We start from the raw sequence: 18674 nt of genomic DNA, 5'->3' as shown, positions 1-18674 counted from the left end.
AGCACACTGAGACAAATGTATAATTTGTGATATTGGGCTATACAAATACATTTGATTTGATTTGATTTGGGGATAACACTGGAAACACAAGCCATGCATATTAATTACAGTATACATACATTTATAAATACAGTAGAGTATGCAATATGAAGGAACCACTATGAACAAGATACATCATTACATTATATATAATAGTGGCCGAAATAGGACGCGAATAACTAGATACAAGAACTATTTTATTCCTCATGCCATCAGCCTGCATAACATGCAGTTTAATTAAATGGTCTCTTGTACTTTTGCATTTTATATCCTCTAATTTGAAAGTGGATTGACTATTTCTTATTTTATTTGAATGTATTTGTTATTCTATCTTAGTCTCAAGGTGATCAAATGTGTTTTATTATGAGTATGAGTGTGTTCCTATGTGGGATGATTTTGGATAAAGTTGAATCTGAATATGAACATATGTAATCACACTCATTTTAAGAACGCCCCCTTCATGTTCTACTTTTGGGGTTGGCATGGGTGGGAACTATCCAGATCTTTTGTACTCTTTGATTGTGCTTCAAGATTCATCTGTCATTGGTTCCATTAGAGGCAAGTCTAAGGCGGGAACATTTACAGTGGCTTTATTTGCATATAAATACGGACATTATTATTCACCGTGTTTTTGTTTTGTTTTTATATAGTTAATATAATTGTTTATCCGTCCTGATCGTGACTTCAAATATATTAAACTTGATTACAATTGGGCCCGTGGAACCTTTTGTCGTTACATGTTTCTCACCGAGTTGTTTAGCGCGCGGACACATTCCTTGTTCAACGGTAGCCGAAATGTGATTTTATTTACACTTTTAATCAACATCTAACCGTTGTAACGTGGATATAAACCGATACGGTTTTTATTTTGACATGCTGTTTACTTACCGTAGCTACTGCGAGGACATATTTAATAATGTTAGCTAACGTTAGGCTGCAGCCAAAGGAAGGATTGCTTATAACAATGCTAACGACTTTATTGTACACAACCTTAATGTTAACGTACATTAGCACGTTAACTAAACTGCAGTGATATCTTCCGTGTATCTCCATCCCACAACTCACCACGTCCTGTGATCCAAAACAACATACCGTAAGTCAACGTGCCTGTAGAGTGCTAAGCATTTTGTTTAAAGTATCTTTGTTATGTTTTTTACGTAATATTTCCTATTTATGTTGACGTTATTAAGATGATGATTATTATTACTTTACAAAATGTTTGCATGTATGGGAGCCCATTTCCTGGAAAAGAAAAATTGATTAAATAATATTTTTGAATGGCAAAACATAAAATAACCGGATCAAAATACCAGAAAATCCCTTGCACATAATAAAAACAATTAAAGACTGTATTGAAATTGAATCAAAAGTTAGAATATAAAAAAACATTCATATTTAATAACATTAGACATTAAAAAAGAAAAGGTATGTTGGGAAATGTTTTAAGATACTTTAGATGTGATTTAAAAGATGTTACTGGTCTCAGATCATCATTAGTTGAATTTAGACTTCATGATCATCAATTCATATTTCAACACACAAATTTACTTGTATCACAATTTCAAAAATGTCACTCGAGATAGGCTTCTGCAGTCAATGAGGCCATCCAGTACAGTAAAGAGTCTTATGTGGAACTTAATTATTTAAAGTGGCATTCATCTGTATATTGTATCATCAGACATTATTATTTCCTAATAGTCTCTCCTCCACTCTCTTTTGTTTTGTTCAAGGGATGCCTAATACCAGTGCAAAGCCGAAGCATGGCAGGAGGCCCCGAAGGCGACGCAGAGAGGACCCAGCCAGGAACGAGCTGGTCTCTAGTTCTCTAGAAAGTGCCCAGCAGTGCCTGTTCAACCAAGATTATGGAACTGCGTTTGTGCACTACCTTCTGGTCCTCAACCTTGCACCTATGTTTAAGGACTTTGCAAGGGTAATGACTGTTTACACTGCGTACATTCACTGCCAAACATTGTGCACACACAGTCACAATCATACACGCTGCAATCTGTTTGTTTTTTTCTTTACTATTGCAGATTTAAACTCAATGTTGTGACATCTTTCTTTTAGGAGTCCTTCAGGTTCACTCTCTTCAAATGGACCGAAGAGCTGGACTCTGTGGGCCGCATTCAAGACCTCTTTGACTGTTATGAACAGGCGCTGGAACTGTTTCCTGCTGATGAGGTTATCCTGAACAGCATGGGTGAACACCTTTTCAGGTATTGTTTTCCCCCCCCCCCCATCTGCATAAATGTTATCAGTTCATATGTAAATGTGTTTTTACAATGCGCCACCACTCCAGTAATTACACAGCAACGTGTAGCTTACATTATTTAGATGAGTTTGACCATATTGTGTCTCTCTCTCTCTCTTTGTTAATCAGAATGGGCTTCAGAGACGAAGCCGCGGGTCATTTCCATAAAGCCTTGAAGCTGAGACCGGACTATCCAGAAGCCAGGGAGAACTTCTACCGCGTGGCCAACTGGCTGGTGGAGCGCTGGCATTTCTTAATGCTCAACGACCACGGGAGGAACCGGAAGTACCAGCAAGCCATTCAGAAGGCTGTGCAGAGCGGCTGCAACACGGTACTTGACATAGGTACTGGCACTGGCATCCTTGGGTGAGACACTTTCCACGAGAAATTGGAAACTTTTTCTTCTTTTAAGTCGCGGTGTTGATAAGAGCTGTGTTTTCAAGGCGTTATTGATGTGATTTCCTGATTCTCTCTCTCTAATAAGTATGTGCGCGAAGAAGGCGGGGGCTGCCGAGGTGTACGCCTGCGAGCTGTCGAAGACGATGTATGAATTGGCCTGCGAGGTGTTGACCGCTAACGGGATGGACGGTAGCATCAAGATCGTCCATATGAAGTCTCTGGAGATGGAAGTGCCGAAGGACATCCCACACAGGTGCAGTTTAAACCAACATTGGACATAAATCTTACAAAAACAATAACTTTTCTATCTTTGTGCTTTCACGGAAATCCTTTCAAATCTTTAGTAGGAGTAGGATTTCTCATGTTTTGTTTTTCTCAGGGTTTCCTTGGTGGTGACGGAGACGGTAGATGCAGGATTGTTTGGAGAGGGCATCATAGAGAGTCTCATTCATGCCTGGCACCACCTCCTGCTGCCTCCACAGGTAACTTCAATTATGAAACGCAGGACAGGAAACAGAACTTTGTTCTCCAGTTGCCACGGTGCAATATTTATGTTTCTATGAGTTCTCGGCACACAAACTGTATTGCCGTTTGCCATACAGAGTTGTAACATCATAAAAAGGCTATTGTAAAAGGAGTGTGGGCGTCTTGGAGGACAGGAAATGTTTTTGCTAAAATGATTGCTGGCTTTATGTCCACTCGTAATGTAGAGTTTATCCCCAGGAAGTTACTTTTTAAACATCCAGCAAATCTCATTGGCAAACTGGGGCAGGGTCCATGATCACAGAGTTTACAGTACGAGGTGTGACATGTCAACACACATGTTTGTTGTCCTAAAGAAAGGTGAGAATGAATTCCAGGAGCAGTCTGCGACAGGAAGGGTCATCCCCGCGGGAGCCACCGTGTTCGGTATGGCTCTCGAGAGCCTCGAGATCCGCAGGCATCACAGGTAAGCAATGGAGTCCACCTGCGTTCCCGAGAGTACGTCCGCGTGCGAACGGCAGATAAATCATCACGGTTTTCCTCCAGGCTTCGTGTGTCCGAGGTGGGCAGTCTGTCCATCGCTGCAGCCGGAGAGCTCCGCAGTCCAGTGAGCTGCAGCCCTGAGCCGGACGACTCCATGGAGCCTTACACCACAGAGAGACTGAGCAGACTGCCCGGGGGATATAAAGCTCTCACGGAGCCGTTCACAGCCCTCAACATAGATTTCAACAACGTGCAGGTGAGCAGAAACGGGGGACAACACATGCTGATGATTCAATCAGCTGCTTTAGTTTCTGACGTGCGGCCGTGCGGGATCGTCACGATAATGGAACGTCAAACTTTAAAACAATTAGTAGTGAAACACAAATATTCAGAATCTATATGTACAATATATATGGTGGGAAAAGAAATGAATAAATAAATAAAAACCACTACAGCAACGTGAGACATTCTTATGTTTAATGTGTATTTGTTGAAGCAGAATAATGCAACTTAATTTCCCCGACCATATTTCTATTGGTCCCATGAAACGCTGCCTCACGGGCTAAAAGTAATAAAAAATCATCACCTCAGCGGCCACTTATTATTTAGCTATGGCCCTGCAGGGATTGCTGCCTGGTTTGTTATCTCCCCGTGAACACCTGGCAGAGTGGATTCATTGTGTTTATCTCCCACGTAGCACCTGGAGGATCATTAGTTGATATTTGTCCACAGATGTCCAGTAGTTTCAGACGAGCCTGATGACAGAGCTGTGATAATGTGTCTTATTAGTTTATATTTCAGAGTCAGACTTGAGAGCACTGCGGCGTGACTCAGTCGGTTATGTCGCTCTCTGTAGTCTTCAGCTCGTGTGTCCGTCCCAAGAATAAGATTGTAAGCAGGAGTGAAAAGTTTGCATTGCGGTTGGAGATATTATCTCACACAGTAATCCTATTTACATTCCCACCTCAAATCCTCAGGGTGTTTCTATAGATCTATAAGCAAACCTTGAAATGTTCTGCAGCGAGTGTTACCATTTACTTTGTTGAGACGAGGCTGGCTGTGAAATCTTTGCAACAGAGATGCGTGTTCTTGTTGCTGGCCAGCAGCAATGCACGCCAGATTTGAAATCATATTGGTGTTATCGAGCCGGATGAAACGACAGTAGGTAGAATTGAGAATTCAGCCTATTCACGTGTCCTTTTTTATCAAATCGAGTCCATTGTCCCATCTTTAACTGTTTTGTCTGGGTGTCCTGTAGGAGCTGGAGGGGCTGAGCTCCAGGGAGGTTCAGCAGATCCGCCTCCCTGTCACTCAGGAGGGGGAGCTGGACGCTCTGGCTGTGTGGTTCCAGCTCCACCTGGACGAGGAGAGCAGTCTGTCCACTGGACCCGAGGAGGACACCTGCTGGGAGCAAGCCATCTACCCTGTCCAGAGCACCAAGGGTAAGATGCAGTGTGGTGTATCAAGCATTTCCTTTTATTTAGATGAGAGCAGTGTGCGTTGTAGACTACATACAGTATTAAACATTATTAACTGTTAAATAGTGTCAGGGATCCATGCAGGAAATATTTCAATCTAATACACTACAGTAACAAATACAGTTAACACCAATGTTATGATCTTTAAGGTCTGCCATGAAGCCAATATACCAAAGTCAATCTGATATTTGTCAAGCAACATAACAGGATCTGCAAAAAGTTTACATTAATTTAATAATTGAGCGCCATATGTGCCTCAAAGCACTGTATCGTCTTTACTTTGCTGTCACCCTAAGCCACTGTGAACTTAATAGCCACTGACACATAGAGGTGACACGTTCCAGTCGGCGTTGCGGTACATCATCTCTCAGACGGCGCTCGGCAGCATTTCACCGCACGGCTAATTGGCGGAGACAGTGTCGAGGGAGCCGCCACCTTTCCCGGTGATCACCGACATCCGTTTCCCGGTCGCTGTGACGTGTGCGCCGTGATCGCCTGTGACACTCTTTAGTGTTCATGAAATTCTTATAGGCAATAAATATGCATTTTCCCCAAATGCCTGTGACGAGCGGCGCGCTGACATGAAGACATGAACAGATGTTATTCCCGGAGGAGTCCTCAGCCCCTCCCTCCCTCCCTCCGTGCACCCGGTCCCCTGAATCTCATTTCTCTGTCGGGCTCCTTCTCGCTTTCTGCTTCTCTGGCTTTTCTTTTTTTTTCACTCTCTGTTTCTCTTGTTGAAATTGTTTCAATTGTCAAGTCAATTTTGTTTATTTATCCCCAAATCACAAATGTTCCTCAAGGGGCTTTACAGCGCTGTCAGCATTTATAAAAACATAACCCTGACATTATACATGATAATGTTATTGTTAATGTATCTCAAGTGTTTTCCCTTTCTGTTTGTCATCTCAGTATTTTTGTAAGATTTCTTTTATTACAGCAGGTGTAGATAAACCCTTTTTTTCATACTTTGAGAAATATAAAGAATTGTTTTCTACAATATATATATATATATATATATATATATATATATATATATATATATATATATATATATATATATATATATATAATAATAAATTAACTTTACTTAAATAAAAGGGTGAAATGTTGCATTGCATTTTTAAACATTTAAATCAAAATTTAAAAAATGACAAAGGCCAGACATCCAATGCCATTTCCGGGCCTAGTTTTAATTCTCTGTGCTTAAGTACATTTCAGTTGGTACCAACACTATAGTGAGGTTTGCACAGCTCAAGTCAGTGTTTTCTTCTTTTGATTCTTTTCAGGTTTTGTCCTGAAACCTAAAGACGAGCTGATTGTTGAAGTCTCCTGCAGAGACGCCTTCCTGAGGCTCTGCAGTGTCGCCGTGCTGAGAGATGGCCATGAAATCCGTCTAGACAAGCGGCTGGATACGCACGACACTGGAGACTCCGTTTCAAATCAAACCCCAGAGGCAGAACTGTGCAGTGCACTGGCGTGTCTTCAGACTGACCACAATCAAACTAAAGACTTCTGCATGCTGGAATGTGCAGAAATGGCGCTCCTGAACAATCAGGATTACCACCAAAGTTTCTCCAGCGCACTCGCCAAACTCATCTCCCAGCTGAAGGTTAAATGCCCAAACAAAGAGTCTGACACCGCAGACCTGCTCTATGTGCTCGACGTGTCGGAGGGCTTCTCTCTGCTCTCACTCATCGCTGCCAGCCATGGTCACGTGAAAGCGTACAGCTCTGTGGAGAAGAACAAGCAACAGGAAGTCTTAAGGAGACTGGCTCGCTCCAACAATGTCCCAGAAAAGCATCTGGAGTTCTGGCTCAACAACATGGAGGACGAGCAGGGGATGCTGAAAAGGCCGTCCAGGGAGAAGCTGTGGAGTGCCATCATGCTGGACTGTGTAGAGACTTGTGGTCTCATCAGGCAGAAGTTGATGGAGAAAGCGTCACTGGCCAGGTGAGGGGGGGGGAAGCAGCCAGAGATGCAGAAATGTCACTTTTGTTCATCTTGCTTTGTGTCGTAATTAATTTGGTGCTGTACTAAAAATGTATTTCTATGATCTACACTAGGTGTTTGCTGGAAGACGGAGGAAGCATTTTCCCAGTAAAGATTGTGGTGCACGGTATGTTGGTGGAGTCGGACACGTTGCTGCTGGAAAGTGCCGTCCAGGGTCAGGAGCCGACGCTGGGATTCAATATTGCTCCGTTCATCAACCAGTTCACTGTAAGTGTAATTACATAAGCCGCCGCGTATCAAGGTTAACTCGTGCATGTTATTTACTTTACATCGAAAAGATCTTTGTTCTAGTAGCTTATGGACACTGCGGTGGGTTTGCAGGGGGGGGGGACTTGAGAAGCTTGAGAAACTAAAATATGTAGAATACCTGAACTGAGGCAAACCACAAAGGATGCTGGGTCACACCCGGTGCTTTGCTTCTCTGTATTTTCACAGAGAAAATGTCACAAGATAAAAGGGGGGGAGGTGATGATGGTGTGCTGCAGATAATGAAATGGCAGTTGAACAGCAATATCAAACCTATTTGTTACGCATGAGTTCTGACAAAAAATGATCGCTGTGTCGATTTGCCTATTAGGTGCAAATGTGTTGCTTGTGCGTTTTTTTGACATTTAGTGCGATGCTATAAAGGTAGAAAAAAGAGATTTCCGTCGTGTTTCCCTCCATGTACGGGTCGTCTTTTGTTGAACAAGGTACTACACGAGGAATACTGAGGTCCAGGGCTGCGTTTTATGTTGTGCACTCCTCTTTGATGTGTGCTTCCCAGCTGCCATAAAGAAGCTGCAAAAAATCCCTTTGAATTCTTTTTCTTTATTTGGTCTGGAAAAGATCTTTCTTTTATTTTTATTTTTTTATACCAGCATCGTGTTTGTGCTCTAATTTCGCAGGCCCCACACGGGACGGTCGTTTGTTTTAACAGATGTTGTCTTTGAAGCCCTCGGTGGAGGGCACTTTCTAGCACAACTGTCACACAAGACACAACACACAGCTTGGCCCAAGACATTCCTACCTGAATCCATCAGTATACATTACATCAAGCACATCAAACAGCGGGCTCCGAGGTCTACACAACTGTGACAGGGAGGAGGAAAGATTCTTTTGTTCTGCAGTAAAGGAAACTGTGACACTTTCTGCGCTGCCACTTTGGTTTCTCTGCCCTGCAGCCACGGCCTGTTTTGTGACGTGTTGGAAGAGCTTGAGGTGGAAGATTTAGTTTCCAAGCATTAATCAGTGATTGAGTGATTATCCACTGACACTGCCAATTACAAGCTAATGTGGATAAATAATGGTTTGGGAGAAAGAGTGCCAACAACTGCGAGTCAGCTCCTGCGTGATGTTTAATGCACTGCAGCAGTGTTTCTCCGGCCGTCTGGTGTTCCTCTTTGCAGGTCGGAGGCCTTTTTTTTTAAAAGCTGAAGCTTTGGTAACAAATAAGCAACATATTCTTTGTTGTTTTTCAAATCTAAGACTACATGACGTGTAGTTCCTCTGTCTAAAAGAGAGGGAATGAATATCCCTCAGAATCAAAGCACGCAGTTTCTTTGGTTTTAATCATGTAGACACAATAATGTTTTTTTGACTTGTGTACTTTTGGGGGGAAATCCATGTCTTTCTTCACTATTGGACAGTGAGTGCATCAGGATCATCTGTTTTGTGTTACATCGCTGTCAGATCTTCCTCCCCGGTCTTTTATTGGCTTTCATATGATGTAGTTCTTCATTGATAACGTCACCACACAGGCCTTTCTTTTATCTGCTGCAAACAACTTGCTAACGCTGCTTTGATCTCGTCTGTCCTTTAGGTACCGGTACATGTGTTTTTGGACTTTTCCACACTGGAGTGCAGGCATCTCAGTGAGTTTGTGGAGCTCTTTGTTCTCGACTTAATGGATTCCACCGCCAACTACACAAACAGAGAAGTGAAGGTAAGACATGTGTTAGCATAATGTGTTCAACTTGAATTCTTGCATTGACTGTCAATACAGAAACATCCCTGAGCTACCTCCTGGTATACTTCTACTAAAGCACACTGTGCACGTCTCTCTGAGACAAACTTCTACTTAACTTTTCTTCCTAACTTTGTACGTTTGGTCCCAGAACCAACCAACTTTTTTTACATTTCTAGAGATAAAACTTTGTGTCCTGAAAGGGTTTGAAATAGTTTTTCGCACACACATTCTCTCCAGCGATCTAACATGGGGCGCAATGTGAATTGATCTCATCCAAGAACAATTTATTGGTCAGGGTTTAAATAAAAAGAACCATTTTCATTAATGTTGCATGTGTTGTATATTAGTTTTTAACTAATAGAAGGAAAAACGTGTGATTTACAGGTAATTGCTGCGTCATACAGTATATTATGCATCATTAATAAGTATCTTGTTAAACCATAATCCCCGTTTCCCAGGTCCAGGCTACGTCTGCAGGTAGAATAACTGCAATTCCCTTCTGGTACCACATCTACCTGGACCAGGAGATCAGCGTCAGCACCCTCAGCCAGAACTCTCACTGGAAGCAGGCGGCCGTTGTGCTGCAGCAGCCCCTGGAGGTACGAGCCGGAGACTGGGTCCGCCTCGCTGTGAAGCTTCACAAGAGTGCCATCTCCATATCAGCCCACATAGAGAATACCCCCGGACCAATGGAACAATAAACTCTTACAACGTAGTTTTGCAATTAGTTTCATTTCTATATATTTTATGCCTCGATCAAACAGAGGCTATTGGCACATGGGGGGGGGAGGGGGGGATGCATTGAACACGATGCATTCATTTTCTGGTATCGTTTTAAAGATTTACTTTCTTTAGCGTCATTTTTCATAAATGTAATAATCGCTCTTCAAAGTTTTCCCACACTCGTGGGATCTGTGTTGAGATTCAGTAGAAGCCTGCATGAGCCACACACCTTTGGGAAGCCCGGTCATTTTGTAACAATGTCAACTTTTAAAGTCATTTTTATTTGTAAATCGTGCTATAAGATCATAGGACATTTATAGTTTGTACTTATGAATATAATATTTGTAAGTATATAAATATTATAGTTGTCCCTTGATTATGCAGTTGTTTTTGTAAATATGTTTGTCTGCATCAATAAAAAAAAAAACAATAAATGTGACATTTTCTTAATAAATGCAAGAAAAAAAAGAATTTGGACGTGTAGTTAATCTCGTTTATTGAAGAGTGTCAGAGATGGAATTATATTAAACTGTGGCACCATTCACTTCTGAACCATTACTCTGTGATCTTGTCAGTTTGATTTAAAAACAATAAACTCATAAGGCAATGTGTTGTAGTCAGGGTTAGGGACAGGGACATGATGCAGATTATGCTGTTGATTTGATACGCTTGTTTTTCTTCCTGATACAAACAGATCTCCTACACTACATTAAATATGCAAATATCCCTCCACAAAACCACGTAAATCACAAAAGAGCTCGGAAAATCTATGGGGGGGGGGGGGGGGGAGAAAGCAAATGGCCTGGGTGCTGAAGCTGAAAAATGAGTAGGGAACATCAAATAAAATGGATCCTGGGATATAAAGGCTAACTTGATGTCGTGGATAGACTAGATCCACGGCACATAGAACAAGGCATCTGAGAAAACTAGTGATACATAAACAAGTAAAGTGAAGCATCGTTAGGGATTTACTACAATGTGCTGATTGTAACTGACTAAATTGTGTCATACACATCATCATATTAAGTTGATTCTGTATCGATGTCACGCCGTCAGGACACACTCAGCACTCGTCCCTGCACTCAAACAGATTAGTCCCAACTGTGCGAGCACAAAATGTGTTGCTTCTGCTCTTTTCGTCCCTCAGGGATAAAAACCTTCTAGGGCAAAAGAAAAATACATGATTCTGTAAATCTAATGTGCTTCAGTGTGGTAGATTTTCATGTATGATTACTCATTCCAATCAACGTCCTCTGAAATCACTATACAGCATTTCTCTTTGTAAAGTTGCATATTTCTCTTAATCATCCAACGGTCACATCTGAACACATGATATGACACAAAAAAAAATGACAATTTCCTATTTGGAAAGGACACACAAGTAAGCTTTACTTCAGGGGAGGTGTCGATGTGACGTCTCAGCTCAAGAAACTAAGTGTGCTCTTTGGGACGTACGTTAAAATTGACGGGAAACCTTTTCCAGTAACAATGAATCTAAAACCCTTCTGCAGACCCTACTGTGCCATATAAGTACAACCAAAACTGCATAAAATGCACGTTATCAACGAGTCATTCGGTACCATAACTTCACTGAACATTCTTGGAGCTGTCACTTGCAGAGAGGTCCATCTGGTTTTGCATTTGTTGGCAAACTTCTACTATTACGTGGTTGATGTGCCCTTAAAACGACAGTTTATTTAATGTTGTATAAGTCTGAAGGAAACTGGCAAGGCTGTAATTGGGTCCTGCCCAACCGTGTCTGGTAGAGTCTGTTGGTGACATCGGCCTTAACGATGGGCTAGGTGATCACGATGAGATCTGCTTCTGTCGGCTCTTTAGTTTGGCTGGTGCTTTCCTCTTCCTGGGTTTCTTCAGGTCCAGCCTCATATCCTTCATCCCACGGGGCCGAGCTGAGCCCGGCGGGGGCCGACAGAGAGTGCGGCGTGAGGGTTCTGCCCAGGCCCTGGTATTGACCATTGGGAGACACAGGGTTGGATGCCGCCTCTGTGATTGCATCTTGGGAGCCCGAAGAGAGCAGGCCAGATCGCTCACCGTTATCCTGCTCCTCGCCGAAGTAGGACTTCCTCGGACGACCCATAACCGTTCTCCCTGTAAATGAAGACACAAAAAAGTCTTAATCGTCTTCTCAAGAACACGCCAGAGACACTTACAATTCACAACTGTGCAAATACTTACCAACATTGCGGACTTGTTCAGAAATGTCTGCTCTGACATCAGAGACGTCCCACATTGCCATGAAAGAGTCAAAGCAAGAACTCTCCTCACCCTCCTGGATGTAAGGCTTGTAGGTGAAACTGAAGTGATGGGCAATGGCTGCCAGAAACATCTCCACACAGATGATGAAATCCTGAGGGAAACAGGACAGTTGGCTGGTTGTGTTTTACACCGACAAGCATTTAGTTTTATATATATATATATATATATACTATATAATAACACTATTGCTGCTAAGATCAAACTAATCATCTAGTTACGCTTTAGCTCACCTGTAAGCCAGTAGCTACAGCCTCCACACTTTGCCAGTCCCATGTACGAGCCTCTGAGATAATGCCCACTTTCACCAGCAAAGCAATGAACACAGCTTGCCTAGAAAAGTAAACCCATTATAAAATTGCACCCATTAGCTAGAAGCTACCACACAGTCTAAGTAGATCGAGAAAACAACTCATACAAAGCATGTTTTCAGACATTTCCAGGTCACGTCATTAAGTATGAACACACTGAGGATTACCAGAAAGAGACGAAAACCACCATTTTGACACATAGGAATTTGCCCACTGGCTTGATTGGACTGAGTTCTTCTCTCAGAGCCCTGTAGAACAGCACCAGGCAGTACATGGCAAACTAGATCAAGAGAAGACAGACACAGAAATATAGTCAAATTCATGTCATCTTTTAACGTACTCTGAGGCACAGTCTTAAATAAGAAGCAGGAGCAAGTGTTACCAGCTGTGACATATTGTTGAAGATGACCAGGTACGTCCATGCATTTGTTGAACTAAAATTGCCTTCATCATACACTCCACACAGCTGACAGATCCTAGAAAGAACAAGAAGAGACAGTCACAACATGAATCAAAAACTGTGATTGGTATTAAAGAATAAAATTAACAGCATGAAGAGCACCGCTTACTTACAAGGCAATCACTGTTGTGACGGGTCTTACAACGGTGTACTGCAACACTCCCAGTTTGCATCTTAACAGTAAAACCCTGCAGATGAAATGTATGGTTTGAATTAGAATACATTAGTTTAAAAAAAATCAATCAAATCTGTTGCATTTAAAAATCAAACCCAATCACTTACGGACATAAGAAATGTGGTGATTGGACAAACAAACGTTTACACTTTAACATTATTATTATTTTCTATAACTACTTTGATTTTGGCTCTATGTTATCCACATGCAAAATGCAACAATACTGTCAAAGGTTATAACATTTAAAAGGGCAGAAATATAAAATACAAAGCTGATAAATTAGGCTGATAATGCTGACCTTCAGTCAAATGTTAATTTGTTCTCCTTCAGCAGAACAATCTGATCTCCATATAAAAAAAGAAGCTCTGGATTAAATTAACTGCACACAGGAATGTTAACCAATTGCAGATGCTGCCTTGCTGAGGCTCATTTGAAGCAGGACTGTCATTGATTATTTAAAAGTCAGTTAGATCTCTAATTGTGAGTCATTTAAGAAGAGAGTTAGGAAACATGACTACAGTCAGTAAAGCTGACATGTTTGGGTCAAAGTATGGAGGGTAATGATTCATTTTACACCAAATCCTTGACCAGTGTTGGATACAGATTAAGCATTTGTATAGCTGCCACATAGTGAGGTGAACCTGTGGCTCCACATCAATTGTATGTATTCCAGTCCGTATTGTAAAGGTGGTCTGATTCTAAAGAAAACATACTCTCCCATTGGCCAGGGCGGACAGCAGCAGAGAGGGGGCAGGTGTTTCTGCTGCTCCTGGGCCTCCAGCATCGACACCAGGCTGGGGTACTGGTTCTCCAGGTAGTTCAGCAAGAAGGTCATGAAGTTGTAGATGACATAGGCCTCATAGCACTCTCTGCATGTGTCCACATAAATTGCTATACTTGGGTACTTTAATGCAATCCACTGCAAGATAAATAAATAAAAACACAGAGAGGGATTAAAATGAGGATGTATACATTTTTAAATGTCTTAGTTTGTAGATACATATATATGACACCTATGTATATACAGTACACAACTCACACTGTCCAAGCTGTAGATTGGGACCATCCATAATATCCTAAAACCCAAACAAACACACACAATTAAAAAGCCATTTCTGGTTATTGTTCATGGCTGATATGATTGTTGACATCTTTACCTGATGATAGGCTTCTGAAGCTCTGGCTGAGTGTAGTGAACCAGATGCTGGAGGATGCCCCATAATGATATGGGTATGGTCATGAAGACAAATATCCCAGCGATGAACCATGCTTTATTATGAATGCCAACCTGCCATTACGTGGAAACAGACAAGACAGTTAACATTAAACGTGTTTATGCATTTATGTCTGGGTAACATTTTTCTACCCAGAATGCAATGTTTCTATATTTAAAATAAAGCCAGGGGTGGAAGCAATATTCAGATTGTTTACTCAAGTAGCAATATAACTTTTTATTTCGTTTTACCACCAACATGTATTTAATGCATTAATAGTACTCATAATGCAGAATATATATAGATATTATCCTGTAGGAATATTATTGTAGCTGCATTAATCTTTGAATAGTATTTAACAGTGCAACATTAAGCAACATATCAATCTAATAGTGTGAACTGACCCCTGACTTCTGCAGTTCCCAGATGCAAAGGGGTAGGACGACTAATAGCAACAAAATATACAGCACGACAACCAGCGGCCGAATCCATCTTCTCCAGTTCCCACAGGAACAAGGCATCTTGACATGAAGACGCTGCCAGGCCTTTTAAAACTAGCCGCAGGTTCGGTGACAAAACAAATGAAATAACGCTCGACACATTTAACGTTAGCTTCGCATATTAACACTTCCAACGGCTCACTGTGATCAAGGAAAACCCCTAACTACTGTACAGATGCGTTGGCTCTATCACTACTGTTCAGTTACACTCGTGAAGACAAAGCTGCTGGATAATAACAGGTCATATGACTCGAATTGGTTCAAGCTAGGTTGCTAATGTTAGCTTCTCAGTTTTTCACCATGTAAACAAACACAGCAGATGATCCAGTCTGAACCGTTGAAAGTGTCTCAATATATACCGCAATGGTATACAACTCCTCACTGATATATCAATCGTCTCTCGAGATTAATGAACACTTTACAGTTAGTTTTTTTAGTAGGTTCGCGCTGGTAAAACTTTCCAGAAAAGTAAATGCCATTGAGTGTGTATTTCCTGCTGTTTGCGTCATCCCGTAGTCCCGCCTATAATCTGGAATCTGATTGGTGGATTCGAGGCGATCGGCCAATCGACAGAGAGAGCTGGCTTTACGTTCTGACGTTACTTGTGGCTTGTTTTGGTTGCTCTGCATTCACATGGATCACATGATCTGTGCTTTCGCCAGCAGATGGCAGTATGTGAATTAACAATTACCAGGATACAAGACCTACAATCCGTTGTAGTAGATTCAGACTGGGCACCTGGAAAAAGTTGTTTATTATAATAGAACTATCCTTATTTGTTTTTTGTTTTGTTTTTACAAGAGACTGGTCCAAATACGCACATTAGTGCTAAAATATGATATTATTTTGCTTCTCTTTCCACTTATACATTTAGTTTTGTTTGCCCAGATGGTCAAAGACTAAGATCAGCACTTATGCATAGAAATTGTGCATAGCCTGTACTTCGTGTCAGTATTCATTGTCTGCAAATGAGACTTTTTTCCAGTTGAAAGATATAATAAACATAATATATATATATATATATATATATATATTATAGTCTGTTATATTTATATATATTTTTAGTCTGTTTACATAGGCTATACACAATATATACACAGACGAAAAGGTATGCTGTTCAAGTGCAACGCAACCAATTATACAATTGGTTTGAAGTCAGTAAAACTGCATCGCCATAGTCCTTCTCCACAGCAGACATTTAGATTTTGAAAAGCACAGGTGTTACTAATAACGTTAACGATGACTTTGTTGTATTAAAATGCCCTATTAAGTCATTAAAGTGTGACAGTGAGCCAACATGCCTAATATCAGAACCCTGAAACCAAAAGAGCTAAATGGATTGCAGAAATAACACATTTTATTGTTTACACCTGTGCTGTTTCTTTTGTGACATGTCAAAATGTATTCAGATAGAAAGCCAGACAACTTTGAATTTATAGTTGTAATTTTAATTTGTTCCATTCACTCATTTATATCCTTAGAAAAATATCCATTGTTATCCAAAAAAAAAAATCCTGCATTAACAAAGTAATTAAGAATACCTATCATAACCTCCTTCTTACCTTTCGCTCTTTTGTGCAAGTGTATGTGCTCATGCTTGAGTATGTTTGCGTCTGTGTGCTTCCTGTAAAATGAGGGGAGGCAGAACTTTCCTTTCTGTTGCTCCATGTCTCCACTGCCCCACAGTCACAGAAATCACTGGTTGTAGCAGGACAGATTGTTCATGAATTTTGAATTGATCCTTTTGGCTTTTATGAATTAGAAAATAGTCTTTGCCACAAGTCGTGCAAGCAAGTGCCATGGTGGATAGCTTGGAGGGATTGCCATGCAAAACAGCATACAGGGTACAGCCATGTAAGGGCAGGGTAGATAAACATATGCTGTGTTTGATCAGACCCAAAACAGATTTTAGCATAAAGGATGTGGCGTCCGTTATGTCTCACTGAATCATAGCCATAACTGTAGGGTGAAGTACGTCGTATGTGCCTTGCAGGAAACACACATAGACAGGATAAGCAGAATGGATAGGTCTGAGAAATAATAATAATAATCAATGCACAACAAAGGAGGAGACATACTGTCTGATTCCTGAAATATAATGTATCAGCCAAAGTGCACCTCCTTTGTCAGAGGAATACACAAGTCTGCAATTGTTCAACAATTACTTATTTATCTTAATACGTCTGCCAAAGGCCTTTGTGTCAGGAAATGTTCAGGCTCACCGAGGGTGTTCACTTCAGTTCATCTGTTCCTGAACAACAACATAAGTGAAGTAGGATGGAGTCAAAGAAGCTCGTACAACATGAACAGCAGTTATTTAAAAACAAGAGTTGTAGCTCTGTGTATCCAAAGCTTGATACAGCTTAATCCACTGTGCCATGTGACCAACAACTATTAAAAACAAACTAAAAATACCTGTGACCTGCCAGCCATATGGTTTTGATCTTTCCATGAGGTTTGTTGGCAATGATGGAATATGTAGAATATTGCCAGTCGTATCCTTTAAGTAAAGTAGGCCACAGGTTATGACAAAAGTAGCTCTTCACTGAGTCAAACTGGGTGACACTCATGGCTGGATTAACCTGCTTTGAGGCCCATTGGCAAAAAGTAGCTGCTGGGCCGTTACTAACCCCCCTGTCTTCCCCCTGTCTGTGCATTTTGTACAGTCCAGAGTTCCCGAGGATCCTTTTAAAGTCTTAAAAGGCATTGACTTCTGAAAAAGTCCTAAAATTGCTAAGACATGGTAGGCTGTTATAAAGTTTTCTGACATTGCAATTCAAACTCTCAAACATCTATTTTTTCAAATAATAATAATCAGGATAATGGAATCAACGTTGTTTGCGGCCGGGATGCTCAGAGCAGCTCTGTCTCTTAGCTAGCTACAATATGGGGGGGTGCAAATTCAATGAAAATGTGTTTTTTCCCCTTAAATCTTGGTTATGGTAAATATGGTCTTAAATTTCCTTCCATTCCATTCAAAGTTTTACATCTAATTTGCCTTTAACTGGAGGAACGCTGACAGTCTTTTAATGCTGAAATACCACCTTGGACTTGCAAAGCGGTTTGGTCATTTTTATTTATGTATTAGAAACACAGTTGTTTGCTTGCATCCTCCTTTTCTTATTATGAGTTCACTCATAACCTAAAGTAATGGAAAAGATTCACTGTTATCATATTATAAATATCTTGCTGAACATGATTATTAATAAAAATAATTCATGCTTTCTTTTATCTTTGAATAGAGAATGCCTCGTAAAGAAGCTTTCCATTGTTCTTGTCATGAACATTGATTGTGCTTGAACATAATATGTATCAACAACCACATCTGAATAAGATCTGCATGGAGAAGCACTACAGACCTTTGAGATCCTTTATTATTTGTTTTTGAGCTTTATTCAATTCACTGCTGGCATGAAACGAGGTTCCCATCAAATTCCACAGAGCTGAAACTACTCCACTTTCACTCTTCCTCACTTTTTCTCACTCTCTGATTTCTCTCTCTCTCACTTCCCAGAAAAGCATGAATATTCTCCCATATGTCTCATCCTACTATTATTTATTTTTATTCTCTGATTCGTTGAACTGTGAAATGCTTTATGCGTTATGCTTTAGCAGCCAAAGTTTTGAGCAATTCTGTATTTCTTCAGGGTCTGATTGTGTCATGATTTCATATGAGCAATATGGACCAGTTTCATAAAGTTTATGACCTGGCTGAGACTTATCTCCAACCCACTGAAACAAATAACAAGCCAACGTCGGCTGCTGCAATGTTCTGTTGGTCTTGGGAGTTTTTCAGTTTTGTGTATGGGATTACATGGCTCTGGTAGTTGTCTTTTTTTGAGAGGTTTGAGAGCGTAAGCTTGGGTTAATGACATTTTTGCTCACAGCAAAGTAGACACTGAATGGTGAGAGGTTGCCACAGA

General features: G+C 40.9%; 2 protein-coding genes across 2 annotated transcripts; one reads left to right on the top strand and one right to left on the bottom strand.

The window, feature by feature from the left end:
* Window positions 1–446: 446 nt before the first annotated feature.
* prmt9 (protein arginine methyltransferase 9) lies at window positions 447–10242 on the top strand. Its single transcript, XM_029433764.1, has 13 exons — window positions 447–1132; window positions 1770–1969; window positions 2107–2255; window positions 2420–2656; window positions 2775–2942; window positions 3069–3171; window positions 3529–3638; window positions 3719–3911; window positions 4914–5097; window positions 6423–7086; window positions 7200–7353; window positions 8948–9070; window positions 9553–10242. Exons 2-13 carry the CDS (start codon window positions 1772–1774, stop codon window positions 9793–9795), a joined length of 2526 nt encoding a protein of 841 aa, XP_029289624.1. The 5' UTR covers window positions 447–1132; window positions 1770–1771; the 3' UTR covers window positions 9796–10242.
* A 54-nt stretch (window positions 10243–10296) lies between these two features.
* tmem184c (transmembrane protein 184C) lies at window positions 10297–14772 on the bottom strand. Its single transcript, XM_029433775.1, has 10 exons — window positions 14656–14772; window positions 14195–14325; window positions 14077–14113; window positions 13751–13956; window positions 12976–13050; window positions 12785–12878; window positions 12570–12682; window positions 12325–12424; window positions 12014–12185; window positions 10297–11926 (listed from the first exon to the last, which is right to left on the bottom strand). Exons 1-10 carry the CDS (start codon window positions 14770–14772, stop codon window positions 11616–11618), a joined length of 1356 nt encoding a protein of 451 aa, XP_029289635.1. The 3' UTR covers window positions 10297–11615.
* Between the last annotated feature and the right edge of the window lie 3902 nt (window positions 14773–18674).

The sequence above is a fragment of the Cottoperca gobio genome, chromosome 1 (genome assembly GCF_900634415.1).
Source record: "Cottoperca gobio chromosome 1, fCotGob3.1, whole genome shotgun sequence".
Taxonomy (NCBI): Eukaryota; Metazoa; Chordata; class Actinopteri; order Perciformes; family Bovichtidae; genus Cottoperca; species Cottoperca gobio.
The sequence above is the reverse complement of the archived record's forward strand: the minus strand, read 5'-3'. Positions and strand labels throughout refer to the sequence as shown.